The 27,236-nt window shown below is 43.9% G+C and overlaps 1 protein-coding gene and 1 pseudogene across 1 annotated transcript; both read right to left on the bottom strand.

Moving 5' to 3' along the window:
- Window positions 1–3,920: 3,920 nt before the first annotated feature.
- MEDAG (mesenteric estrogen dependent adipogenesis) lies at window positions 3,921–26,643 on the bottom strand. The gene is made up of 5 exons (XM_084842970.1): window positions 25,908–26,643; window positions 10,315–10,424; window positions 9,767–9,879; window positions 7,909–8,194; window positions 3,921–6,947 (listed from the first exon to the last, which is right to left on the bottom strand). Exons 1-5 carry the CDS (start codon window positions 26,480–26,482, stop codon window positions 6,823–6,825), a joined length of 1,209 nt encoding a protein of 402 aa, XP_084699096.1. The 5' UTR covers window positions 26,483–26,643; the 3' UTR covers window positions 3,921–6,822.
- Window positions 11,046–12,602, bottom strand: LOC146349572 (cytochrome P450 3A29 pseudogene; annotated as a pseudogene).
- Window positions 26,644–27,236: the final 593 nt, after the last annotated feature.

Raw genomic sequence — 27,236 nt, 5'->3', positions numbered from 1 at the left:
GACCAAGGGAGAGAGCAAGTTACACCCTTCCTGCCTCGCTGAGGCAGCGCGGGGTTCACACGAAGGCGGCTCTGCCGGCTGTTGTGCCGAGGAGCGAGTGTCCCTGGGCTAGAGGCGAAGGAGGAGCGAGCTCCTGCCCTTTCCATAAAGGGCCTAGTAGCCATGTTAGGGCGCAATCCTGTGCACGTTTAGACAAATTTAAGGCGCAGTCCTGTGCATGATTAGACAGAAAAAAAGCCCTACCACTCCCAGCATTCCCCAGACAGCCGTGCTGGGACTTTTTCTCTCTCTGGACGTGCATAGGATTGCGCCTTAAGTCTCTTTGCAGCGAAAACAACAGAGAGCCTTGTGGGGCCTTAAAGACGAACAAATTTACTCGGGCATGAGCTTTTGTGGACACGGCTCACTTCATCAGATGTGTGAAGGGTGAGCCTCAAATTAACAATGTATCTGACAGAAAGGGCAGTGGGCACCAAAGCTTTTGCCAGAATAAAGGCACAGTCCTATGCATGTTTAGACAGAAAAAAAGTCCTACAACTCCCAGCATTCTCCAGCCCATCACGCTGGTTGAGGAATGATGGGAATTGTAGGACTTTTTTTCCTGTCTAAGCATGCATAGGATTGCACCCTTAACATGTTAGTCTTCAAGTTGCCACAAAACTATTGTTTTTTCATAAAGAGGAATCCTGTGGTACCCTAAAGGCAAACATTTGTTGTGGCAGACATGATGTGGATGATATTTTTGCATATTTAGAACCAAAATCTGATGAAGTGGGCTCTTTAGACCAGAAAAGCTTCTGCTACGAGCCATTATTTTTAAAGGTGCCACAAGACTTTTTAGTTTTTGCTGTAACACGGAAAAACTGGAATTTGAGGCTTCAGATAGAGTCAAATAAAATTCAGAGCCATGGTTTGTCTCGTGTATTTACTGGTTTGCTCACACACATATAATCTGACAAAATTCCTTTTTCTATACAGCTATTACAGGAATCTAGTCCTCCTTTGTATCTAGGCGCCCTAAGTGGTGGGACATGCACACAGAGGAGGGAGGGATACCTGTTCCTTTAATAACAGTATCTCAGGAAGAAATTTAACAGGTGCTGTTTCTCTTGGCATGCAGATGCAGCAATAGGAAGAAAAACTGCTGAATTTTTGGCCGGTATGCTGCTGCTAAAAGCATAGGAATCCTGCTAGGGGGAAAACCCAGAAAAACTTGCAGCAATAGTGAGGACTAGTTTTGGAGAGAAGCCTAAGTAGAACTGGGCATTTGAACTTACATAGCCACCCCCTAGCATTAATATGGGTTACAATAAGCTGAATATGCATGCAATGATGACTTGATACTTGAGAGTCACTGGCATCAATATTCCTGTTTCTGCCAAATCTTAGTGTTTTACTATACCACTCTGTGGACCATCTGACGTCAATCGAGCTTTGCAGAGTAAAACCAAATGAGTTCATCCTTTTAAGATTGTACTTCTGGGAATTGACCTCAATCCTAGGCTGCACTCTGTCGGAGTCGTCGGACAGACTTTCATGATGGAGGAAAAGTGGCATAATCTGTACAAACTCTGATATCTAGTACGGCTGTTTGGGAATTGGTATTGGGGCAGGGGAAGGAGAACCATCAGAAATAATTTATTTTAATAATGAACTCAGCTGAGTGATAACTGTACTATAGACAAAAGAAAGCCACTATAAACAGGGAAATATCAGCACCCCTTGAGGAACATTAAAGTTTGTAGCAGTACAAAATAAGTTTAAAAACCTGTGGGGGGAACCTCCCCCTCAGCAGCCAAATGAGGATAGAGCACGGTCAGTGTCTTGAAGAGCAAAGAAAACAAAGCAGGGGCATGTGTGGAATGGAATATCCTTGAAGGGAGCATGGCTGACTGGAATGCTGAACTCCACACTGCAATGTTTTGTTGCAGGTCCCATTTGTCTTGGTTTCCAAGAAATCACTCCAGCTTCATTACTGGCTTCTGTATGTAGATTATAGGAATTTTTAGATTTCTGTTGTTGTGTATCTTATAGCCAGATCCAGGGAATGGATACTCTCAGATTGACTACTCTGGAGTGTCAAGTAAATATGTGTAGGGTTGCAGCCCAAAACAAGCAATCCTGTTTATAATCTTGATTAATTGTGTCCATTTATAGCAGAAACCATGGTTCAAATCAATGTTCAACATGCTTTTGCCCTCAAGATTCTCAGGTTTTTCTCAGAATTCTCAGATGTATATGTATATATGTGCAGTGGTGTGCCTGCAGTAGTGTGCATGTGCAGTGGTGGTGTAATGACAGGAAAACCTCCAACTGTAGCTTCTTCTTTCACTCTTTTCATTCACTCAAGCCACACCATAGACCACTTCACCTAAAAAAAGTGGCTTGGTGGAATAAAGCTACCGCATCCTGAGTGATTTTCCCTCTTTGCCTAGATAGCAGCAACACCAAGCATATCTGCTGTCCCTCACAGCACACCTAATTTAAAGAGGTACAGCATTTCACCTTCCTTGCTGTCTCACCAAAAAACCAAAACCATTCCGTTCAACTTCCTCAGTAGCAGTGCCAGGGGAGGCAGTCCACAATTTCCCAAACAGGCAGAAGAAGCCTTCTTCCACTTGTTCTGCTGACACTGGAGAACCACAATGGCCTTAGAAAAAAAAAGTCACATTTTGCCACCAAGTAGAATTCCTCAGATTTTTGTGCAGATGAGAATTCACATATATCTGGTAACACTGGTTATATCTGCAAGCCTTACCTTAACACTATTAGACCTGGAAGATATTTTCATGTTGTATAACAGCCATTATAGCACTAATTTCAGAAGCCTGTATGGTACAAGGTGCCGTAATGGAATATAGTAGTGGGATGGATAGTTCTAGGCACTTGATCAGAAAGTATGATTAATATCTGAGTAATCTCCTTTTGAAGTGGTGATTCAGCCTACTATTGCAGTATTCCATTGCACCATGGTGAAAACATGTTTTTGAAGGGCTACAGGGTCTCAGATTACCATCTATTGAACAGTACAGTGTACTTGGTTACATAATGGAGTTAATCAGCTACTACATTAATGTTGAAACAGCATTAAGATATTTTTTCAAGGGTTTTTTTTTTTTTTTGCCCAGTACTGATAGATACAAGCTGTGGATTTGACATCATGCAGACAGAATTGGATCAGTTACTTAAATTTAGCTTTGGTGTCATGGTCACTCATCTGCTAGAACAGTGGAACATGATGCAACTAAATGAAAGAAATCTTACTGAAAATGTTTTAGGAAAAGGTTAGCATTTTGTACTTTGCTGAAGTTCACCATTCTGCCACTAAAAGCCACGCAGTTCCAAGATAGTGGTGAACTGGGAAGCCTAAATAACACATCTGTTAAGGACATGGCCCTTAACAGCTATAACTTCCCAGCATTTTGGAGCTTGAGTAAAAATGGGAAGTCCTTAAAACTGTTAAACCAATTTTTTTTTGCTATTTGAATTTGATTACATTTTGATTGAGAGTTAATGGATGAATCCCACTTCTTACTATCTATTGGGGCTGTTCACACAACATGCTAAACCACACGCAGTGGTTGAGTAGATGTTTTGAAATGTGGGTTGAACCATGGGTTAGCGTGTTGCCGGAATGCAGCCAGTGGCTTGTAAACTATGCAGTGTGGCTTATTTTCTTGAACAAGCCACCTTGAGAACCCATGGTTAACAAACCACCCTAGCTGTATTCAGACAGCACAATAATCCACCCTGAGGAAAATATGCTGCATTCAGACAGCTTGCTAACCCATGGTTCAACAAACAACCCGCGGTTCAAAACAGCCCACTCAGCCACTGTTTGTGGGTTACTGTATTGTGTGAACAGCCCCATTATGTGGTATGTACAGATACTTGAGGGGGAGAAATTAAGACATTTGTTTAAAATCTTCCTTTATTGTAAAACAAAGATATACAAAGACGCTGAGCAGGCAATATACAAAGAGAGACTGATGAGTATTACTAAAACATCCTTTAGAATGCAGACATTCAGTATGATCATACCAAAAGCTAAGGGGTGTGGGTGTGGAGGGGTGAGGTGGGGGCAGGGGAAGATGTATTTCAGGGCTCATATATTCCACACATAGGATTCCATTCTCCAGGCAAGGCCAAAATAGTCTTATACAGTACAAGTTTAATAAAGTTGACATACACAAGGCCAGTGTTTCCATGTTGGACATTATACTTCGGCAGTATAAAAATGGTGTTCAAATATCATGGCATAGTAAAAGGGTAAAATTTTGACCAGATAGCCCCAAAATGACACATCATGTTGCCTACTCAGGTATGCTAAATGAAAGTATATGGTTGGTTTTTTTCCAAGCTGCTTGCTTTCCTGTGGAGTGCTTATGATTAAAGGCACAATCCTATGCATGCTTAGACAGAAAAAAAAAAGTCCTAGAATTCCCAGCATTCCCCAGCCAGCATGACTGACTGGGGAATGCTGGGAGTTGTGAGACTGTTTTCTGTCTAAACATGCATAGGATTGCACCCTTAACCATTCTTTAGATTCCAAGATCATTAATCTCTGAATCACAGTCTCCACGTATTGTTATGTTCACAAGTTCTGTTAGTGTCTGAAGAGAACAGACATTTCTCCTAGTCTCCCATGCAGAGGCTGCCCATTTTGTTCTGACAGGGGCAGCTCTATGCACACAAGTGATGACCTATCAACAGAAATAAACACAGCAACCCTTCCCAGGAAGGGGCAACCAGCTTAAGCCAATCATCAGAAAGACTAGCGGTGTGCTATTTAGGGGGCAATTGAGTTTCTTTTTTAAAAAATAAAATCCACAATTCTCAGGACAAATATGAATATCCACAACAATAAAAGTGTGCAAGTACTACAAATGAAAGGGACAGCTACGATTTTCTTACCCAGGTAAGCATATGCCAGTGTGACTGTAGTCACGCCCACACTGCCACATGGTATCATACACACCAACAGCATTAATTTCATTGAAACCAAATGGGAAATTTCACACGTTTGATGTGTCCTTTTCTATCCTGCATGATACAGTATTATGCAGCAGTGTGGGTGAGGTGACCAACCTAGCTTTGCCTTGGTTGAAAGCCTACCCATTTCTCACACATACATCAACCCTATATGGGTAAATAGCCTTTTCCATTAACTAGAGAGTTGGAGCAACAGTTGAGTTCCATTTCCAGAACTTGTGAAAAATCCTGATTATACCTGCCTATGGTGTGACAACATCTTTAATGCACCTTTGACAGGAAGTTAAAGACTGGTGGAAATGATAAAATATAGTATTAGATCTATATTGAGTCATACTTAGAGCAGAACTATTTGATTACCTTAAGGCCTATTTATTCCAATGGCTCTAAGTATGTCTAAGTCTGAATTTAACCCATAACAATGATTTCATTGACTGAACTGTGTCCTACAGGGTAAAGCTTTAATGAAGAATGCAGTGCATATTCCATCTGCCTCTAAAAGTTAATGATGATGTTATTACAAGATATTTCAAAACCATAATAGATATTTATAACCAGGAGCTGATATAGCATTGTTTAAAAACAGAATTAGGACCTACTATGATTAGCATATTGCTGTTAAAATTTAACATTGATACAAATGGTAGAAACAGGGAAATGCAGCATTTTACCAAGGCATAATTTCCAGTATCAAAACTTTCCAAATTCATTGATCATTACCTCAGAGACCAAAATAAAAAACATTAAAAACATAACACCAGATTGTCCTATCTCCTCTCAATAGACTTCCAAAGTGCTTTGGAAGAAATAAGTGAACAACCTATCATATAGATTAGTTTTCTTTTCAGTCATACTTTTTCCCACAGGTGTGGGCAACTTGTGGCCCTCCAGATGTTTTGGCCTAAAACTCCCATCAGCCCTAGCCAGCACAGCCAATAGTGAGGGATCATGGGAGTTGTAGGCCAAAACATCTGGAGGACCACAAGTCGCCTACCCTTGCCCTATGAGAAGCTGCAGCACAGAAGGTAAGTGATTTTGACTTTGGGAGATACATGAACCTTGTAATGGAGCTGAGACTAATCTCAGGGTTTCTGAACTGGACCCTCCAGATGTTTTAGACTACAGTTCCCAGCATTCCTGATCATTGGCCATGCTGGCTGGAGCTGATGGGAGTTAAAGTCCAAATCATCTGGAGGGCACCAGGTTGGAGAAGGCAAATCTAGGGCCGCATATTAAAATCTTTCCAAGCCAGAACAGAACTGCAAATCTGGTAAATAGTTGTCTGGATATCATGTAAAAGACCATGAATTCAAGTAGTCCCTCTGTCAATTCTTCAGGGCCATCATTGGTTATTTTAAAAAACTGCAGCAGGTTTTACTATTTATCTTTTGAGCTTTAAAAGCAGTTTTGAATTCCTTTAGACATGATAGTGACAAGCACTGCAGCAATTATAAAAACAGCTTACTACTCATGATTTCAGTAACCTTTTAAAACTTGGAGTTATTTAAAACCACTCTAATAATCTAGATTTAAAATTGTTCTATCATTCCAGCTATATGCTTAAGTGTAACAGCAACAACAAGAAAGCCCTATGCTCCAAAAAGCTCTTAACGCCAAGTGAAGAACCAACTCTCCAAGTACCATTTCAAGAATCGGGAGAGGCTTTTCCTGAATCAAAGGGAGCAGTTGGAATGCAAGAATGCCCTACTATTTAGAGCAAGATGCAAAAGAACATCTTCCTTTCAGTAACTCTTTGCATTCTGCAATAGGGATGATTTCACTACGGTGCAATTCCTCCTTTTCCATGTATCTTTCTCCAACTTATGAAAGTCAGATTACAGTATTTGCTCTGTCTTCAGTCTCCTGAATGGCTGAAATTGTCCAAATTGTTAAAGGGGACTCAGTCCAAGATGACTGTGGTGTCAGGTTGCCATTAAACACGTCATCTACTGAAGCTGTAAGACAGTACAAGAAACAAAATTACAACAAATAAGGAAAGACAGTCATGCATGTCTGTATATTTTATTCTTTGTATTTTTTATTGAACACCGCATCAAACACTCACTGAGTGAAAGGACGAACCAAAAATATTCTAAATAAATAAATGCGTGCATGCATGCATGCATGAGATCTTTGGCTACAAGACTGAAAAACTGAGAATTCTTAAAAATAAAAAAACACCACCAAGCAGGCATGAAAATATGGAATAATGATCTGTTAACTCCCAAGAATCACAGCTTTCATTAAAAAAGAGGGGTTTTTAGCATTGATGGTTACACAGGGAGTCTTGAAAATGTATTCCAAGGAGCTACAGTATTGTGGAAGTAACAAGGAACACTGAGAAAATTACTCTTCCCAAAGGAAGAGAGACAGGAGGGATTTAGTGAAGAGGCAGAGCAACCCACAGGACCAAAGCTTTCAAAGACAAGTAGTTTTCTGATGCTGCAAGAAGAGGAAGAGAGAGTTGGATCTTAAGATGTTCAAGGGCAAGTGTGAAGGGGTGAAAATAGCAGACAAAGGAGACTAAGGCTGACCACGAGAGCATATATTCAGGGATGATAGCAGAGTTGTTCAATGGCAAGTTGAATGGTGAAGGCTGTGGATATGTGGGCCAGGAAAAGGTGATGAAATATGAAGGAGGGGTTTAAGATTTAAGTGGCTTCTTGAACATGCAAAAGTCAAGAAAGAGAAGTACAAAAGAGGAGTACAGAGACTGCTTCTGCCTTCATCTGAGAAAAGAACTGCTTTCAAAAGCACACATTAAACTCTTATGATCTAGGAGTTTTCCAGTGTCCAAGTTCTTTGTATTTCTATCAAAATAAAGGATTAGAAGAAAGGGTTTAACCATATTTGCTAACAGCAAACAACATACTATTTTTAAAAAACAGAATTGTACTTAACAGGTCACCAACTTACCTCTGGAGGTAACACTGAACTTTCGGTCTGAAAAACTGTTTGAACGTAGATTTGGTTCACTCATTTTATCCAGAAACTTAGTTATCATTTCTTTCTTCTCTGGACTGGTACTGGACAAGTTAAGAAGTTTCCCATTCACCGAAACTGTGTTTTTGCTGATCCCAAACCAATAAAAGAAATCAAATAAGGCATCAGATTTGAACTCGTAGGAGAAGCTCAAGCTTTCTTCATTAACCAGATGAGCTCCTGAAGGAAAAAACCTCCTAACAACGTCTTGAAAATCAAACTGTACAAAGAAAAAAGAGAAAGGTCTCTATTAAGGCATGCTAACATGTTGTGTACCAACAGAAAGCTTCCAGTAGTTCTAGTTATTAAATACAAGAGATTTGTGTCTCAATAATTGGTATATCTAAGCATCAGATATACTACTAATGTTTTAGTAAGCAAAGCAAAACAAAACTAACATATATGCAACAAGGACAATACTGACTGGGTTCACACAACTCGCTAACTCGCACTCAGTGGTTGAGTGTGGGCTGTCGTTGAACCATGGGTTGTTTGTTGAATCGTGGGTATGTTGTCTGAACCCAGGACATTTTCTGCAGGGTGGGTTGTTAACCATGTAGTGTGACTTATTTATCTCGAACAAGCCACCTTGAGAACTCATGGTTTGTTGTTGTGTTGTTCAGGGTGGTTAATAAGCCACACTGCACAGTTAACAAGCCACCCTGCAGAAAATGTCCTGGGTTCAGACAATGCATTAACTCACAGTTCAACAACTACCCTCACTCAACCACTGAATGTGGGTTACGTGTTGTGTGAACAGCCCCCCGTCTTCCTAATTATGTTACTTTTTCAAAATAGAGCTTTTTATATAACAGCATTATATTAAAAGGTTTAATATAATTAAAAAGTTTTCAGACTCAAGTTTATATAAGAGCATTATATTAAAAGGTTTAATATAATTAAAAAGTTTTCAGACTCAAGTTTAATATTATTAAAAGGTTTTCAGACTCAAGTCTACCTCAAGAAAAAAGTATTATTTGTAACTGCAGGGCAGTGGGTCAAAGAGCTAACAAAAAGCAAAATCTTGCAAAACATTTACATTTATACTATATTTGGGAGTTTATGGTGGTATCGATACTAACATAACAGAGAAGCTTGCTTGGCAAATTTTGTCCAGGTGGTGGAATTCTAACTTGACACGAAGATAGGCCTCCCATGATATGATATAATGTTCTTCCCTTGCCATTATAGACTTGCTTGCCTAATGACTTCTCTTCAGAGTGAACGGACTGCTAATTCAAAAATGCAATTCAACATACTGGGTTGTATCCAGTGTTAATCTTACTTAGAGTAGACCCACTGAAATGAATGGGGCTTAAATTTGTATCTTATTGGATACAACCCAATACATCAAAGTGTGGCTCCTTGCAGGTCATCATTCATGTTAAGCACCCAGGCCAAGAAGTGAGCCGAACAAGCATACAATACAAATATCTGAGGTGTTCTGGAGCCTGCTGTATGTGTAAGTAAGTGTGTGTGTGTGTGTACACACACCTTTTAATTAAAAAAGTATACAAAATAAACATTTAAATTTCTAAATATTTCTATTTTTTGTTAACCTGACCTAACAAGAGGGCTAAATACTGAGAACAAGAAAAAGCTTAAATAGCAAGACCCCAAGATAATAACTAGGTAGGCTGGGCCCACCCTTTAAAGCAACTAACGAGGCTGCCCTCCCTCCTCTACATTCCACCCCTGATCTTGTCCTTTGCCCCTTACAATTAGTCAGAACAGATACTGACTTGAAGATAACAAAGTTCTGCAGGCCAAAATATCTGACGGTCGGACTCACCCGAAGTTTATAGCTTTCTCCAATCACAGAAGATATTATGTTGTTCATGCTATTCTCAATCTGTCTTCTCATCTTTGGATGCCGAGTGTTCACAAGCAAAGCATATGTTTTTTCTAATAACGGATTGGAAATTGTTACTATTGTATATAACCAGACATTAGCATAATATTTCAGATGCTATTCTCATCTCATCAGGTAGACTGCTTCCCTCTCCTGAATTCCATCCCAGATTGATTGTCTTCTGCCCCTTACAGTTACACACAAAATCGTTTTGCCAGCTTTCTTCTCTCCTATGGTGCTGCGCACATTACAAAGTTAGCAAGCATTACAAAGTAATGCATCTTTTTTGCTTTGTGAATTTCCTGAAGGGAGGCACTCTTATGGGTTGGACCATAGTACAGACCATAGTTATCTGTTTTAAAAAGATATAATCTGCCTTTTGATCTGAATTCAACCACATCACTTAACACCAACTGTCTATTTAGTTCTTTACTGTAAGCTATGCAATCCAATATCTACATTTTAAAGATAGGTTCAGTCACACATACCTCTTGAAGAATTATATTTTGTTCTGACATTAATGAAGAATACCAGTGGCCGACCCAGTATAGCCTCTCTGTAGTTTTTATAGTCACAATGGGTGTTAAGTTCAACATGCCTGTTCAGGAGAAGAAAGTTGTACGTTAGACTATCAGACTGTGAAAACTCAGAATTCAGAAATGTATTTTTAATGTAGAGTTAGGACAAGCTCTGAAAATAAACTCTACAAGAAATAAGAAAATCTAGAACCAATTTCTCACAAATGGATCTACCATGAAACTTTGATGGAGGCACAGAGGTAAAGAAGGAGGTTGCACAGAACAGAGGAGGAGCCAAGAGGTGGAAGTAATAGCAAGGTGACAGGAGTATTATTATTATTATTATTATTATTAATTACATTTCTATACCGCCCCATAGCCAAAGCTCTCTGGGCGGTTTACAAAAGTTAAAACATTAAAATACAATATACAAAGTTTAAAAGCCATTTACATAAAAGCACACAGATGATATACACAAAGAACATATACCTAAAAACAATTTTCAACAGGCAGTCATAACTAAAGACACATCCAGGACCGATGATAACTGTGAAGCTCTTCTGATCAAAGCTACAACTTCCTCCATTCACTTCTGTTTGCTGAAGTCAATAGTGCTATGGGATGAGCACAGGAGCATTCCCGTCTTCAGTTCTGTTCACTCAAGCTGCCAGTCCCATATGATATAGTGTGGAGGGAGGGAGGGAAGCAGCTGCAGCCTCTGTTTCCAATTTTCTTATTCCTCAGGACCAGCAATGGCTCTGGAGACCAACTTCAGCTGGATGGGCTTTTTGGGTTGCAGGAAGCCCTTGGTGTCCAGTTCCATGGGGATCAGCGTCTCTCTGCAGACTTGGAAGGACAATTTCTGCAGCAAGTCCACCACAGCCACTTTCATGACCAGGAGAGCAAAGCGCATCCCAATGCAGTTCCTGGGACCTGCTCCGAAGGGCAGGAAGACGTACGGGCCGATGCTTTCCTTGTTCTCTTTACGGAACCTCTCGGGCCTGAACTCTTCTGGTTCTGGCCGATATTCCGGGTCACGGTGCAGGACAAAAGCAGGGATCATGGTCACAACTCCCTTTGGGATCGTCAGTCCATTAATCTCCACAGGTTTTTTTGCAAATCCTTTCAAGCCGTCCTCCTGGAGGGTAGAGCCTGAGGGTTTCATTCACCACCATGTCAAGATACTCCATCTGAAGAACTGCATCATAGGTGGGAGAAGCCTGATTGAGAAGTGCCTCATATATCTCCTCCTGCAGCCTCTGCTGAACATCTGGGTGTGTGGCCAGGCAGTAAGACAGGAAGCTGACGGCACTACTGGTGGTCTCATAACCAGCAAAAACGAAGATAATGGCCTGTGACAAAATCTCTTTGTCAGTCGGAGCTTTATATGAATTTGGGTCATCAGAGGTGTCACTGGAAATTTGGGAGTCCACCATTCACTGCAGAAAGTCAACCTGGTTTGTGTGATTATTCTTTTGCCGGTCCTTCTTGATTTCCTTGACAACATCAGTGAAGAAGTTTACGAAGGAGCTAGGCATCAGGGTGAATTTCAGTTTATCCAGCAACGGCATGAGGAATGGAAAGATGACAAGCAGGAGTAGCAATGGATTTAAGAAGCTGAACTTGAGTAACTTCTTGATGTGCATGACGAAAGGATCATTGGGGCTGTTTATGGAGTCTACGTTGACGCTGAAGGAAGTGCTGGTTATCACATCCATACTATAGGCCCCAAAGATGCCTTTCATGTCTACGGGTTCTTCATTTTCCACTTTCTTTTGAATGTTCTTCACCAACGTTTCCCCATAATGGTTGATGATTGACAACATCTCCTTCAATCTCCCACTCATGAAGGCGGGAGACAGAACAGTGCGAATCCTCTTCCACTGTTCATCCTCAGCTATTGTTATGGATGAGTCCAGCTCTCCATTCAAACCAAAGTTCCTGCGGTTGGTGAAATGGGTGTAGAATTCTTTTACCAGGATGGCTTTGATGATGCTTGGATCCAGAATAGCCATCACTGGCTGGTGGCCATCAAAAATTCCCCAAATTTTGCCATACTTCTGATAACACCTCTGGTCGAAATCCAGAACCCCTTTCCGGTATTCGAGAAAAGTCCCAATGAAAGGCAAAGGCCTTGGTCCAGGAATTCCAAGCTTCTTAAAGAAACTGTATAGCCAGATCCCATACTGCACCAGGAGGGCCAAAAAGACAATGATGAGTAACCAAGTTTCTAAGGAAAGCCCGGGGAGGGGTCCCATCTTGCGCCCTGCGGAGCCGTCAGCTAGCGACCCTGCTCCTCAAGTGCAGATGAGAAAGTTTTCTGCCGCTCAGCTCTGCGAGGCGCACTTCGGGACGGTAGCATTTCCTCCTTGGCGGCGTAACTTGGCAGCATAACAAAGGAGTAACTTTGGATGGCTGCAGTAGAGTAAGGAGAAGCAGTAGAAACACTAATGGGGAGCAGACTTGCTTTCCACAGGTACAAGGTCTGATGTGAAGGATTGCAGATCCTTCCCCTTATTCCAGAATAATATAAATGGAGCAAGAACAATTGTGTGGAGAAAGGGGAAAAGGCATCAAAGGGAGCCAATTTGTATTAGGGACTAGTAAGGCCATGTCATCTTACCTTTGTCCTGCCACACAAGTTCAGCCTAAATCCATGGCCTTAACTTTCCACCACCTACTAGTGCAAGGGGTATAGTTGCAAGAGGGTACCACACTGAGGGTACAAAGAAGAAAAGCTAAATACTCAGTCCCCTTGAAACATTACTCAGGGCAGTATCCAACTGTGTCATTCTGTTAGCACAAATGAAACTAGGTTCTGAACTATGTGCAAGCGAAGAATCCAACTAAAGTTACCTTTGCGCACGCATGGCTGCACAAGTGGTTGTTCATTATGTGTGTGCAACTTGTGCAACCCGTTGTTCAACACGTTGCGCAACTGCTTGCACAACAGAAAGATTCAGCAGAGCTCTGCTAGTGCTATTTGAGTTTGCGAAATGACACCATTGGATACTGCCCTCAGTGTTTTCGTAGAAATCCGCGTATCTTATGCCCTCCATATGGCAGCACAACAGTTACATGTGGACGTAACCGCTGATCTGATTTGCTCATATAATAATATAGAAGGCTGGTTTCCTTTGCCACATAATGTTGGGCAACGGTTTGGAATATTATGCTGAAGATAGCATATTTGCTTGTACACCATGTTGAATATTGTGTCTGCACGCAGTTTTTTAACATGGTTTGTGTGTAATGCTGCTTCTATACTGGTTTGGATTTTGCATTAGATATACAAGGATTGATTGTGCATACATGCTCTAGCTGCTAGGTGTGTGTGCGTGTGTACGGGAGTGGGGAGGAAGGGGTGTGTGTGCGCGTGAGTGAGAGTGAGAGAGAGAGAGAGAGAGAGAGAGAATGCACACACCGCATGTGTGGCCCCAAGACAAAAAGGTTTGCCCGTTATAGCAGATTTACTGAGTTCTTTCTTTAAAAAACAGAATTTTTTAAAAATACTGTTTATTTGCAGTGTTGCCAACACCTTTTTTTAAAAAAAAACCCTAAAGTCACTTATAGCACATCAGCACAGGACTTCCAGGTCATAACTGGTGTTTGGCTACAGTTCTTTTAAGGCCATCTTGGAGCGCACCTCAAGTTACACCCAATTGCCAAAGGCGAAATCCATTTTTTGTCTCATCTGGCAGAGGAGAAGAATTAGACAGCGGTAGGTTTGAGTTTTAGATCGCAAGAATTGGACTGATATAGATTTGATTCTGGTACTATCTGTATGCTTGTTTCTGAAGTCCCTTAACCAACATGGACATTTATAGATAAACAGGCCGTTACTATAAATCTTTCCAGAGCAAACTGACCCTTTAAAGATTGGTCCAAGTTTCCTATTTTAGGAAGTGAGGGTGCAAAACACGAGACCCCACAACTTTTACATGATACAGCTTATAGTATCATAAGTCAAAAAGTAGTATTCAGTTTCAAATACTGAAATTTTCCTCCTTTCCCTCAAGAAAGGATACAGAGAAGAATTGCTATCATGAAAGAAACACTGTAAGAACATTTAAGTCAATTTGTGGGCAACCAATGCTTTCCAAATGTTTGGACTACAACTCCCAGCATTCCTGGCCATTGGCTATGCTGGCTAGGGCTAATGGGACTTGAAGTCCAAATCTAGGAAGGGGAGGGCTTATCTAGGAAGTTCAGCCAAACTATTATTTTTGAAGTAAACAGTCTACATCGTGAGGCAGGAATTACCACATCTCCTGTTTTGAAGACTATCCCTTTTCAGTTTAGCAGTTTGTCAAAACAAAAACAGCATAATAAAAAAGGGTATTACATGTGGTTAAGGATGCGTCACCTTTTCCATTTAATAAACCCATGTGTTCTGGACTTTGAGGTTACTGCTTCTACTACTGAGGGAGAGAGATTAATTTGAACTTCAATCCAATCACAATCTTCAAACCACTTACTCTGGCGTAGGCCCAGTGAAGTAAAGTGGACAACTCAAGACCAAGCTCGAGAAGCACAATTTTATGAGTTGCTGAAAATTTGATCCATGGCTTATACATTACGCCAGTCTTCCTCAACCTGGTGCTCTCCAGATGTTTTGGACTACATCTTCCATCATCCCCACTGGCCATGCTGGCTGTTTTATCACTGCATGAGATTTTATTGTACAGGTTTCTATCATGTATGCCAGCTGGGGAGGGCTTTTTGCCCTTAAAGGCAGCCTAAAAATATTCTAAATCAGGAGTGGGCAACTTTGAGGGCCCCAGCGACAATTTTTAACCCCCTGCCTCCCACGTGTTATACTCTGTGGGGTGCCACAGGGCACCCCCCAAATCTTTTTTTTTACCAAAAGAAAGACCTCATGGGTGCTTCAGAGCACTAAAACGGGCCAATTTTAGCTTGTTTTGAAGCTAAATTTGAAGCTAAATTTGATTTCAGACACCAGAACTTTAGCAAAAGACATCACTGATGTTCTGGGTGTCTGCTACACAATTTGTGCACTAAGCCAAACCTTGCCTGATAGAACTAGTTTAGCCAAACTATTTGGCTAGAAAGAAACTTTGTTTTCAAAAGAGATAACACACACATTTAAGACACTTGGACTATATTAAGCTAACAGAACATGTGTCTGTGTGTGTGGGGGGGGAATTGAATGCAAGCATATATTAGTATTAGAATGTACATTGATCAATCTGTACATCATTAAGCACAAATCAAATTATGCTCCATATATGAAAATGCCCTTAGCCCCATAGAAATTAAGCAAATCAGTTTCAAGTTCAAAATACTCTAGATCAGCTTTATTTCACCCCAATGTTTAAGCCAGTGTAAGGTAGATCCATGCAGCTCTCTTCCATGGACACTGTGGGTTGGATGCATTTTCTTAGTTAATAATCCCCTGAACTGGAGTAAAGATAATTCAGAGAAAATATGCATATGCTAGATCAGCCTTCCCCAACCTGGCACTCTGCAGATGTGCTAGACTACAACTCCCATAATCCCCCAACCAGATGGCTGGGGATTATGGGAGCTTTAGTCCAACACATCTGAAGGGCACCATGTTGGGGAAGGCTGCCCTAACATACATCTAAAGTAAACCTTTGGATCCCAGCCTATGTAAACGTAAGCCAGCAGTTTACGATCATAGTCATTTACAAGCTCCCTTTAAAATATTATAAGCAAACCACCAGAGGCTGAGCCCTTCAGTATTTTTTCAAAAATAAGTAGTGTACAAAGAGACTTATACAATTATCAGCCTTTTATTTGGAGTATGTTCTTTAACAAAGGAATGGGATGAGATGCTAACACAAGCAAAGTAAAAATTGCATTAAAAGCAACATTATTCTGCCTATGTAAGTACATCAGTTAAGACACCAATGTGGTTGCAGTTACTTCTTCAAATCAGAATGTGGTTACAGTTAGTTCTGCAAAATTGCTTGCTGAGGTTTAGACTTATTGCAGCTTTCCCCCTCTGCAAGGGTGGGGGACCTATTAAGATGCCCCCCCCCCCGAGCCTAATGGATCCAGATGGTTTCCAGAGGGGGCTGGGGAGGTTTCCAGCTGATATGGCTGGCTCTCCTGTCAAAAGATCTGTGGAAATGCAGAATTTACCTGGGCGGTTGACACGATTGCTCCTGAGTCCCCTCTCCAGAGTAGAGCTTGTATTGCTCCATGGTATACCCCAGAGCTGAGAGCAATGAAACAAAACAGCAGACGGCCTGAGTGCAGATGGAGAAGAACTCCTAGTGGACGAAATCGAAAACTGGTGCATGCCTAGGTAAGGTATATTAAGGAGCAGTGAGGTGGTAAACAAATAATGTCTTGCTCCCTCTATGAAATCCTCTATCTGCCAACCAGCAAACCTTTTCAGAGTTGTCCAAAGGCTATCACATGCCAGTCCTAAGGATACTGTAGGCCTGTTTGAGACCTACTGTAATAAATCTGCTAGGCACGTCCAGGATAAAATCTCTTGCATCCACTGGGACTTAGACTCCAGTGTTACAGCAGGTGAATCAGATTAGGTATCCAGAGTACAGCCTTGCCTAGTTTTCCTGGATCAGTTTTAATTCGTATAGCTTGAGGATGTTGACAAGGTACTTCGACAGGTTCACGCAACCATTTCCATATTGGATCCTTGCCCCTCTTGGCTTGTAAAAACCAGCAGGGAGGGAACAGCCAGAGTGGCCAGGGAGGTGATTAACAGGAGAGAGTTGTCCTGGGCTGCCTGAAAGAGGTGGTGGTGAGACCACTCCTGAAGAAATCCTCCTTGGACCCAGAAAATCTTAATAATTACAGGCGGGTGGCAAATGTTCCATTCCTGGGGAAGGTCTTTGAGCAGGTGGGTGCAAACCAGCTCCAGACACTCTTGGATGAGACTGATTATCTGGATCCATTTCATTTGGGGTTCAGGCAGGGTTTTGGCAAGGAAACAGCCTTGGTTACCCACCTATGTTGAGAGAGACAGGAGGAGTGTGGATTCTCCTTGATCTCTAGTTGGCTTTCAGTGCCATCGACCATGGTATCCTTCTGGGATGACTGCCCAAGTTGGGAGGAAGGGGTACTGCACTGCAGTGTTTTCGTTCCTACTTGGAAGGTTGGCTCCAGAAGGTGGTGCTTGGGGAACGTGGCTCAGCAATATGGATTCTCCAATATGGGGTTCTACAGGAGTCAGTTTTGTCCTCCATGCTATTCAACATCTACATGAAAGCATTGAGCACAGTCATTTGGGGTTTTGAAGTGTGTCGCCATCAGTATGCTGATGACATGCAGCTCTACTTCTCCTTTTCATCTTCATCAGGTGAGGCTGTGAATGTGCTAGATTGGTGCCTGGCTGCAACAATGGACTGGATGAGGGCTAATAAACGGAAGCTCAATCCAGACAAGACTGAGATGCTGCTAGTGGGTTTTTCTTCTGACTGGATAGAGGGGGCTCAACATGTCCTGGATGGGGTTACACTGCCTCTGAAGAGGCGGCTCATAGCTTAGGTTTTTTTCCTGGAGCTATCTTTGTCATTTGAGGCTCAGGTGGCCTCAGTGGCACAGAGTGCTTTTTACCAACTTTGGCTGGTGGCCCAGCTATGCCCCTATCTGGACAGGGATAACCTGGCTTCAGTTGTTTATGTTCTGGTGACATCCAAGTTAGACTACTGCAAGGCACTCTGCACGGGGCTGCCTTTGAAGTCAGTTCAGAAGCTGCAGCTTGTCCAAAATGTGGTGGCCAGATTGATAATAGGGGCTAGAACATATAAGACCAACCCTGGCCCACTTGCCTATATGTTTCCGAGGATGAATCAAGGTGCTGGTTTTAACCTATAAAGCCTTACATGGCTCGGGACTGCAATACCGGACGGAGGGAGGCTCAGAAGGCGACAACAAGGGAGAGGGCTTTCTCAGTGAAGGCCCCCCAATTATGGAATGATCTCCCCAACGAGGCCCACTTGGTGTCAACACTGTTATCCTTTCAGCGACAGGTTAAGACCTTTCTCTTTTCTCAGGCATTCAGCAGCATATGATTAGTTTTAATCAGGCCCAGGATTTGTTTTATGGTTGATTGCTTAGAGTTGTTCTTAGATATGTGTTGTCTCTGTGTACTATTTGTATGTTTTTATGTAAATGGTTTTTAAACTTTGTATATTGTATTTAATAGTCTTTAATCTTTGTAAACTGCCCAGAGAGTATCAGCTATGGGGTGGTATAGAAATGTTAATAATAATAATAATAATATCATTTGTTAAGACAAAGCTGTTTTTCCTAGCAGAACAATTTCACTCCGTTCCACATCATATGACATGTCTTCAGCCATTTAGATAAACATTTTCCACTTAACGGCTGAACACACTACATAGCCCCTCAACTAGAAGTGATACTACAATTTCAAACTAGAATTGCTGGTGTCTTGCAAGTAAACTGGCAGTAAGATAGAAAAGCCAGATGCATCTTCCTCCCTATCATGGTGCTTGGAACATGTAAAGTGGCACTGCAGGACGCCAGGCACACACAGGAAAAGTTGGATGGGTGGTATGCATGTTCCCATTAGTCACTGTTCTGGCTGAACCAGTCACACTATTTATCCGCTGAAAGTGATTAATTTGCAATCTGCTAGACACAAGTTAGCCCATGCTAAGATTATATTATTTCTTAAATGGCAGCTGCGAGGAACTGGAAAACCCAAATTACTACTTGCTTTTGAAAATGCTATCTAGGAAGACAGGTTTAGTTTTTCAGCATTGAAAAATCATTATCACCAGTAACCAAGCAAGCATTTCTAACCTGTTTTATTTTAATGAATGCCCTTCTTCCCAAATAGACAAGTTTGCCTATAAGAATATACATCTGTAGCCTCATCTTCCAGAATGGGTAGCTCAGGGCTGCTCTGGGTTTTGTTAAGAGGGACCTGCTACAACTTCTGCTATAGCAAGCATACATCTAAGTTAATCTCTTCACACGCCCCCACTCCATCCCTTTGCACTACTTTGAATTTAAAAAGCAGTTAAGGGTTTTGATGAAGTAACCCTCCTCCCCCACTCATTCTTCATCTCCTGTTCCCAATACCCTAATGTAAATATTTATATTGCCGCAAAAGGGGACATGCTAGATCTGCAGGGGTATTATTATACAACACCCATGCAGATCAGTGGAAAATTCCCGGGGCGCGGGGCAGGGGGAGACAGGGAGAGACATGTCATGTATAGCCATGCAAACACTGAACTCGCCCATTTGTGGCAAGGAAGTTGAAATTACATGGTGTGCACTGCAGCAGTCAGATCCCCGGCCAACCAGGGAACAACAGGGCAGGCTATGAGGCAATGGCTGCATTTTGTGTACCAATCTTTCTAGCCATCTTCTAGAAAAAGCTAGAAAGATTAGGCTTGGTACATTATAAATCTAAATCCGGAGTGCTGAATTTCTTTCAGCCTCAGGGCTGAATTCCATATTAGAAAACTCTTGGGGGCCTCATCCCAGTGGCGGGCAGGGCCAAACGCAAAAGGGTGGGCCCAAAAATGCCAGTCTGTTTTAACTGAAGGCTCTGACTGCCAGTAACTACGCTTTAGGAGAGACATTTCAAGCTTTTAGAATGAGGAAAAACCTGCACAAAAGCTGGGAAACCACCAATGTTTGGTAGTCATTGGAAAGGGGATAGGGCTATCTGCGGGCAATCTAGATGGCTAGATGGGACCCCAGGCATTCCAGATATGGCTCCCAGACCTGACGTCCTGCAACCCTGATCTAAGTAATAGTGGAAGTCCGATTAGGTTCCTTTTAACAATGAGCCACGAAAAAAATGTCCCGTTACATTAATTTTTTTCCTCCCACTCTAAAAGGAATTTGGGATATTCAAATTCAGCAAACAGTCCCTGCAAATAATATTGGGTTTACCTAAAATGTAAGGATAACCCCATTTTGGCCTTTTTTTTAAAAAAGAAGCCTCAACAGCCCCCCCCCCCCCCAACACACAGTTTCAGCCAAACTCAGCAACCAGCTTTTAAATAACCACTCTGATCAGGTCAGTTTCCTCAGAGTACAATGTAACTGCACAGTTACATCACAGAGACGCCAAACCCTCTCTAGATAACATTCCAGACACTGCCCCACACCCAGCTCAAATCAGTTTTGTTCCCATACTTTAGGGCAAACTACACATTATGTTAGTGACATGGTTTGGCCTTGAATGCAAATAGCCAGCGTGAAAAAATCAGGACCCTGGTGTGGCGGGGGTTAGGGGACTTTAACCCTTTACATCCTTCTGTGGTCTAGATTAGGCTTCTATGTCTACTATTTACATGGGGTGGGGTGCGGGGGAGAAAGAGCCCAGTGCTCAGATCACAAGTTGAGTGCTGCATCTGCAGCAGAACATTCCTGGAGGCTGGGATGTGCACTTCCTGCTTTCGGCAAGAACAGTTTCACACAGCCAGTCGTGCTCGGGGGGGGGGGGGTTTGTGACGGAAGAGTCCAATGGGGGCTACTGCCTCCAATGTCGGGATGTGTATGTATGTGTGAGTGTATGAGTATGTGTGTGAGAGTGAATCCGCTCCAGGTTTCGGTCAGAACAAGTCCGAACTCTAAAGGAGCTGCCACACTGATATTGGAACTACCAGCCTCACTGGGACATAAGAACATAAGAAGAGCCCTGCTGGATCAGACCAAAGGTCCATCTAGCCCAGCATTCTGTTCACACAGTAGCCAACCAGCTGTCGACCAGGAACCCACAAGAAGGACACAAGCGCAACAGGACCCTCCCACCCATGTTCCCCAGCAACTGGTGAACACAGGCTCACTGCCCCCGGTACTGGAGGTAGCATATAGCCATCAGGAGTAGTAGCCATCGATAGCCTTCTCCTCCATGAATTTATCTAACCCCCTTTTAAAGCCATCCCAATTGGTGGCCATCACTATGTCTTGTGGTAGAGAATTCCATAGTTCGACTATGTGCTGTGCGAAGAGGGTCTTCCTTCTGGAAGAGTCCCATCCCCCACGCTGGCATTTGAGACGTCAAAGCTCTGCGTTGCAAGCTTCATCTGAAAATAGCAAAATGAGAACAAAAGCCTGGTTCACCACAACTAGCTTCTTTAAACAAAGAGTGAATAATCATGGGAGTGTTCCGTTACCATCAGTGCAGGGTCCAGGTTTTGGAGGCCCCTTGAGCGAGGCACCCTAAATGGCTCCTGCAGTGAGTCTACCTTCTCGCTGCCACTGTCACCAGCTGCTATGGCTCTTCATCCTCTTTCTCCTCACTGCTACTGGTTGGTTGCTTGACAGGCAGAGAGCCAAGGAGAGGAAGGAGGCAGTGGCATCTGCTGCTGCTCCTACGCACCACCACTGTTGTCTGGGCCAGGGCACGAGGCAGGTGAATGCAGTGGTGAAGAGGAGCAGCAAGTCCGGGGGACTCTTGTCAGTGGGCCCCTGCGTGGGTGTGGGCCATCAGCAAGTGGCCCTATGTGTGCCCTTGACACCAGCCCTGGTTGCCAGGTCCCAATTCCCCCCCCCCATCAAGCCTAAATAGTAAAGTGGTGATGCACAAGTGAAGGTAAGTTGTCCACTTCACACACAGTAAGGACAGAAACCATTTATGAGCCTGTCCCTGAATAAGGAAAACAGCACTACAGTTAACACTTTGCTGCCAAAGTGGAATGTCCACTGCCTGTGCCTTTAGGGAGGGGTTGTAGCTCAGAGATACAGAACATCTCTTTGCATGCAGAAGGTGCCAGTTTCAATCCCCTGCATCTCCAGGTAGGGCTGGGGAAGACTCCTGTCTGAAATCCTGAAGAGACACGGCCAAGTTGGTACAGACAATACTGGACTAGATGGCACATTGGGTATAATGCAGCCTACCCAAACCTGGCGATCTCCAGATGTGTTGGACTACAACTCTCATAATCCCCAGCCATCTAGTTGGGCGTTATGGGAGTTGTAGTCCAACAGATCTGGAGAGCACCCTGTTGGGGAAGGCTGGTCTAAGGGTTTAAGGCAATTTCCTCTGTGTTTATGCTTTGTAGCTCTTCTTGATATTCAGTAATATGGGACATCCCCCTGTTGCCACCACAAGACCATCAGCAGTTCTTTTTTGAGGTTGCATCATAGGGAGAGATGAGACGGCAAAGCCGCCCCATCCACTCAGCTGGGGCTAATTGCCATTTAGCTGCTTGCAGCAATCACGACAGCTGGTCATGATCATTATGCAAGAGTATCATGGAGCTGGTACCTGAAATGTCCATGTTTTCTTTCTAACTTCTGCATTCCTTCCTCCTTTTCTATCATGTCTCTGAGGTTGTAACTGCTATTACAAAATGCTGGGTGGCAGAAGGGCAGCATATGGAATAAAACAAACAAAAAATCATACTTCCCCAGCCTGGCACCCTCCCAGACTAGTAGTACTAGTCTATCTTACAGGGTTGCCAGCATTACTGAGGGTGTGCAATATTGAATACTCTACTGCTGTTTAAATGCCAAGTATTGCTATTTTACATATTTTGGGTCTGAACTGGCATTAACTCCTGGATTACATGAAGGAGAGTTGCCAGGGCTACAAACAAAACTTGTTTCAGGACACTTAAACTGGGGCAAGTAGAAGCAAATGTTTCCTTTGGCTGCATCAGAGAGAAAAGCGAGACAGTGAGGCCACACTTCCACTCCCAAAAATGTCTCATCCAGCAGCCATGGTACCTGAATTCACTTATTTTCCACTTCCCTTTTCTGTAATCTCTCTCTCTCTCTCTCTCTCTATATATATATATATATATAAACTGAACTGCCTTAAATGCATTGGCAAAAAGTCTTTAAGTGCCATATTTTTCTTTTAAAAAATTGTCTCAAAATACAATAAACACTCTCCCAGGGCTGAAAATTTTGAGCTAACTTTTTTGTTTTTAGCCATCTTTCTCACTTGACATTCATCTAGTTATGTTTATTTTGTACGCTTCCAAGGTTGGCTGTTCCAGACACAGACGCCATTAAGCATTACAAATACACAAGACAGGGTTAAAAGAGACAAGTCCTCAGCTCTTGAGGATTGCTTCTTCTCCATACTTTTACCAACTTTTCCACTTCAGACACACTGTAGCTGTTCAGCTCAATTCATCATCAGTGAAATTTTTTTTCAACAGACAGAGCAGGTGAAAGGTCCGTTGACACACAAGCTTATGCCATAATAACTTTGTTAAATCATTAAGGTGCTACAAGACCCTTCCTTGTTTTTAGCATGACGCTCTGCCTCGCGCTGCCACAATAAACATTTAACAACAGTGCTTGGCCTCACATTCATACTGCTAGTTTACCGATGGCAGAACTGCGGGATATGCAAATATCTGTGCAAGATGAGAGCAAAGGTTCATCTAGCCCAGAATTCCGTTTCCAATGGCAGCCTCTGAGACGTGCACAAACAAGGCATGGGAGAGAATGCCATTCCACGTTTGCCCCTGGTATCTGTTAACCCAGGGAGATATTACTGCTGAATAGGGAAGTTAACATTCAGCTGTGACAGCTAAAGCTTTAGTTACTGTGGGGTTCAGCTTGACTTGCTGAAGTATGGTGTTCTGCTACAGCTGGAAAATCCTGAAACACTGGGTTGAGCAGGGATGAGCAGAAGATTAATCAGGATCTGCTGGATGAACTCTGGGTACCATGTCTGGGGTGGTGCCATGGCTCAGTTGCAGAACACATACTCATATTTTGTGGGTATAGAAGACTGAGGCTGAAGAATAAGGGATTGGCCAGGTCTGGTCTTGCAGAAGGTCCCAAATTCAATCCTCAGCATCTCCAAGTAGGACGGGAAAAATTCCTATCCTGAAACACTTGACTAGCAGCAGAGGGCTGGAGAGCTGCTGTTTGTCAGTGTCGACAATACTGGGCTCCATGGGCCAATCGTCTGATTCAGTATAAGGCAGCTTCCTATGTTGCCAAGACAAGGGTTTCTGACTCTCAACACCTCACCAACAAAAGCTCAAAATGCAAATAAAACAAAACCCTGCTATGTCTGGTCTTCTGCTAATCACTTATTCTTCGGCCTCAGTGTTCTACATCCACAAAATGTGAGTATTCGTTGGCTGCCTTTTATTAGTCTTTGTGTAACTCTGCTGGCCAGTTTTCAAATAGCGTGTTACGGGTCCCTGATCTGTAGTAATGCAAATGTGACTGGCCAGATGGATGATTAAGAAATGTAATAAATAAATAAGTATATGCAGATCAGCCCACCAAAGCACACAGGAGTGCTGGAGGTAATGCACATGTCTTCATAGCCACTATTTCGCATCTGCCTCCAGCTAATGAACCTCAGGTTCTAGTAACAAGTAAAATAGATACCACAAGCCTGAAATCCACTACCCTGGACACAGAATACTCTTTTCAAAGGCAGCACCTTCCCTCCTCCCTTACTTAATGCAGGGGAATACCTGATGGACTTTCCCAATGCTTCAGTTTCTAAGGAGAGGGCTGCAGAGGTGCAAATGTGCCTGATCTCATCTGATCTTGGAAGCGAAGCAGAGTCAGGGTCAGCCCTGGTTAGTGCTTGGATGGGAGACCGCCTGGGAATCAGGCTTCCTGTGTTGAGGAGGGGGCTGGACTCGACGGTCTTGTAGGCCCCTTCCAACCCTAGGATGCTGTGATTCTGTGAAAAGCTACTTGAGATGCTATAGATTTTCATCCCTTAGCAATCTCAGCATATGTTCAGATGTGGTGGGTGGGGGGAAGAGAAGGAAAGACAATGTACATTGCTCATGCTCAAATGTACCCCTTTAACATCTCTTCATGTGTTCCAGCCTTTGAACCAGTGGAGGCTGGTGGCTCCAATGTCAGTGGGGCAGTGAATCCGCTCTGGGATTCAGTCAGAACTCTAAAGATTTACACCTTGGATAGCTCCTTTAGAGTTCTGACTGAAACTGGAGGGGATTCACTGCTCTTCTGATATCAAAGGCACCAGCCTCCACTGCTTAGAACTGAAAAAGTAGTTCAGTGCTGCCCTGTGGAATTACAGCCTGGCAGAAAAAGAGCAAAGTAGCATTACATCTCCAGCCAGGTGAATGCCTGAATAGTATGGAAGTACAGTAAGCAAGTGAGGACAAGTGCTCATCAGCTGATGATACCTGCTTCACTTCTCTTCCAGTTCACCTCCATAACAAAGCATCCCACCTGCGTGAGCCAAAAAGTAGCAACCTGCCACCCTCTCCCCCACACACACCACCACGGGCCATTTCCTCACAGGCTACTACACTTCTGCAGTTTCATCAATCCGGACCTCTTACACATTTGATCCCAGCTCTGGTAGCTGCGAAAGTACTAGTCCTGCTTCTGATCTACGATTAGTGGTCGAGGTTTGGACCACAACGAAGGCTGGGTCACCTTTATCTTCCCTGGCAGGGCTCCAGTGCCTTTGCCAGCCGCGTGACGGGCAGCAATTCAGCAGGTGCAGCTTTTTCTACGTGCAAAGATCTGCATCTGCCAGGCCCACAAAAATGGGGGTAACCCCCCCCCCCGCCATATCCCCCGGCAAGCCATTTAAAGAAGGAAGCGGGTGGGTCACCCTCCAATGGGCGGGTGGGGAAAGGCGCCGTTACCTCTTGAAGTAGCCGGTGACCCTGCAATGGTGCTGCCCGTCCACGTGCAGGGAGCCGTCGCTTATCGCCGTGAAGCCGCCGCCGGGCTGGGAGCTCGGCGGGCTCAGCACGGCCACGGTGTCCCCCTGCAGCTGGAACAAGTCGGGCTGCAGGAGCAGGAGCTGCCGCAGCGGCAACACCGCCATCTCGCAGTTGCACGTCCGAAGGCTCTGCAGCTCCCTCGAAGAGACGGAGGTCAAGCTGGGCCTGACCGAGCCGGCCGGGCAAGAATCGGAGCCGCTCCAGACGGCCATGGCGGGGTCGAGCGCGGCGCTGCGCGAGCGGAGCGGCAGCAAGGCAGGCGGCGAGAGGCTCGGCTGGGAAGCGGCGCCCGCCGGGCCGGGGAGGGAAGCGCCACGGCGTCGCTCCGCCTCTGCGCCGCCGGGGAGGAGAAAAGGCGGGGGGAGGCGGCGCGGCGGCGGCTCCGCTGCCTGGGTAGGGTCGCTCCGCGCAGGGTGCGTGGCCCCCTGAGGGCCGCAGAGCGGGCCGGGCCTCTGACCTACAAACCCAATGAGCCATTTGGCCTCCGGCGGCATGGGTTCTCCCAGCCGCCTCCGCCCGCTGTGCTTCTTCCCGCTCTCCTAAGTCATCGGTCCCATGGGCGCCTCTAGATGGAGGGCGCCTAGCGTAAGCCTTACGGATTCGGTGGCGCGCCATGCGGCTAGTCCTCTTGGCGGCGACCCTCTCGGCACCTTCTGGCGCCACGACGTCCCGCGCTGAACTCAGGGCCTAAGAGCCGAGCTACACGTTAGGATAATCGCGTAGCGTGTCGCTGAACCGTGCCTACGTGCATACAAGCTTTCCATGGAGAGTCACATACTGAGGCAAGAGATACAGAATCATAGAATAATACGGTTGGAAGGGGCCTACAAGGCCATCGAGTCCAACCCGCTGCTCAATGCAGGAATACGTTCATCCTTCTCTGAATTCTGAATACATGGGATGCTGGGGCAAAGCACAAAAAAGAGATGCTAAGGAATGTGTGCAATATCCATAATAATAAAAGAGGGTGTGCATCTGTCTGTGCATCTGCAACAAGGCCATGAAACCTAGACCCCTCGAGCTTGCCATCTATACTTAGAGGACCCTAGGGGTGTGCACCTCAGAGTTATTTTGTTTTTAAAGCTAGTCAGTTAATTTATATTAATTTAAATGTGTCCATGTGGTTGATGTCTGCAGTAACATCTTCAGCCACTAGTAGCAGACTTCCCTAACTGGCACAGAGCTTTGCGGTCCGTATGGGCTGAAGCCAGGGCTGCTCTGGGGCAGCCACAACTCAGGGAAATGGAG

This window comes from Heloderma suspectum, chromosome 3, assembly GCF_057233095.1.
Source record: "Heloderma suspectum isolate Gila_16-S chromosome 3, 16-S_ref, whole genome shotgun sequence".
NCBI classification, from domain to species: Eukaryota; Metazoa; Chordata; class Lepidosauria; order Squamata; family Helodermatidae; genus Heloderma; species Heloderma suspectum.
This window is presented reverse-complemented; position numbering and strand designations above follow the sequence as displayed.

What these genes read in the sequence shown, in the direction of transcription:
- MEDAG (XM_084842970.1), bottom strand. Translation starts at nt 26,482, where the DNA reads ATGCCGCCGGAGGCCAAATGGCTCATTGGGTTTGTAGGTCAGAGGCCC. An exon ending in AAAATATAATTCTTCAAGAG is followed by an intron (nt 9,880 to 10,314) that starts GTATGTGTGACT and finishes ATCCGTTATTAG; the next exon opens with AAAAAACATATGCTTTGCTT. An exon ending in GAGAAAGCTATAAACTTCGG is followed by an intron (nt 8,195 to 9,766) that starts GTGAGTCCGACC and finishes TTCTTTGTACAG; the next exon opens with TTTGATTTTCAAGACGTTGT.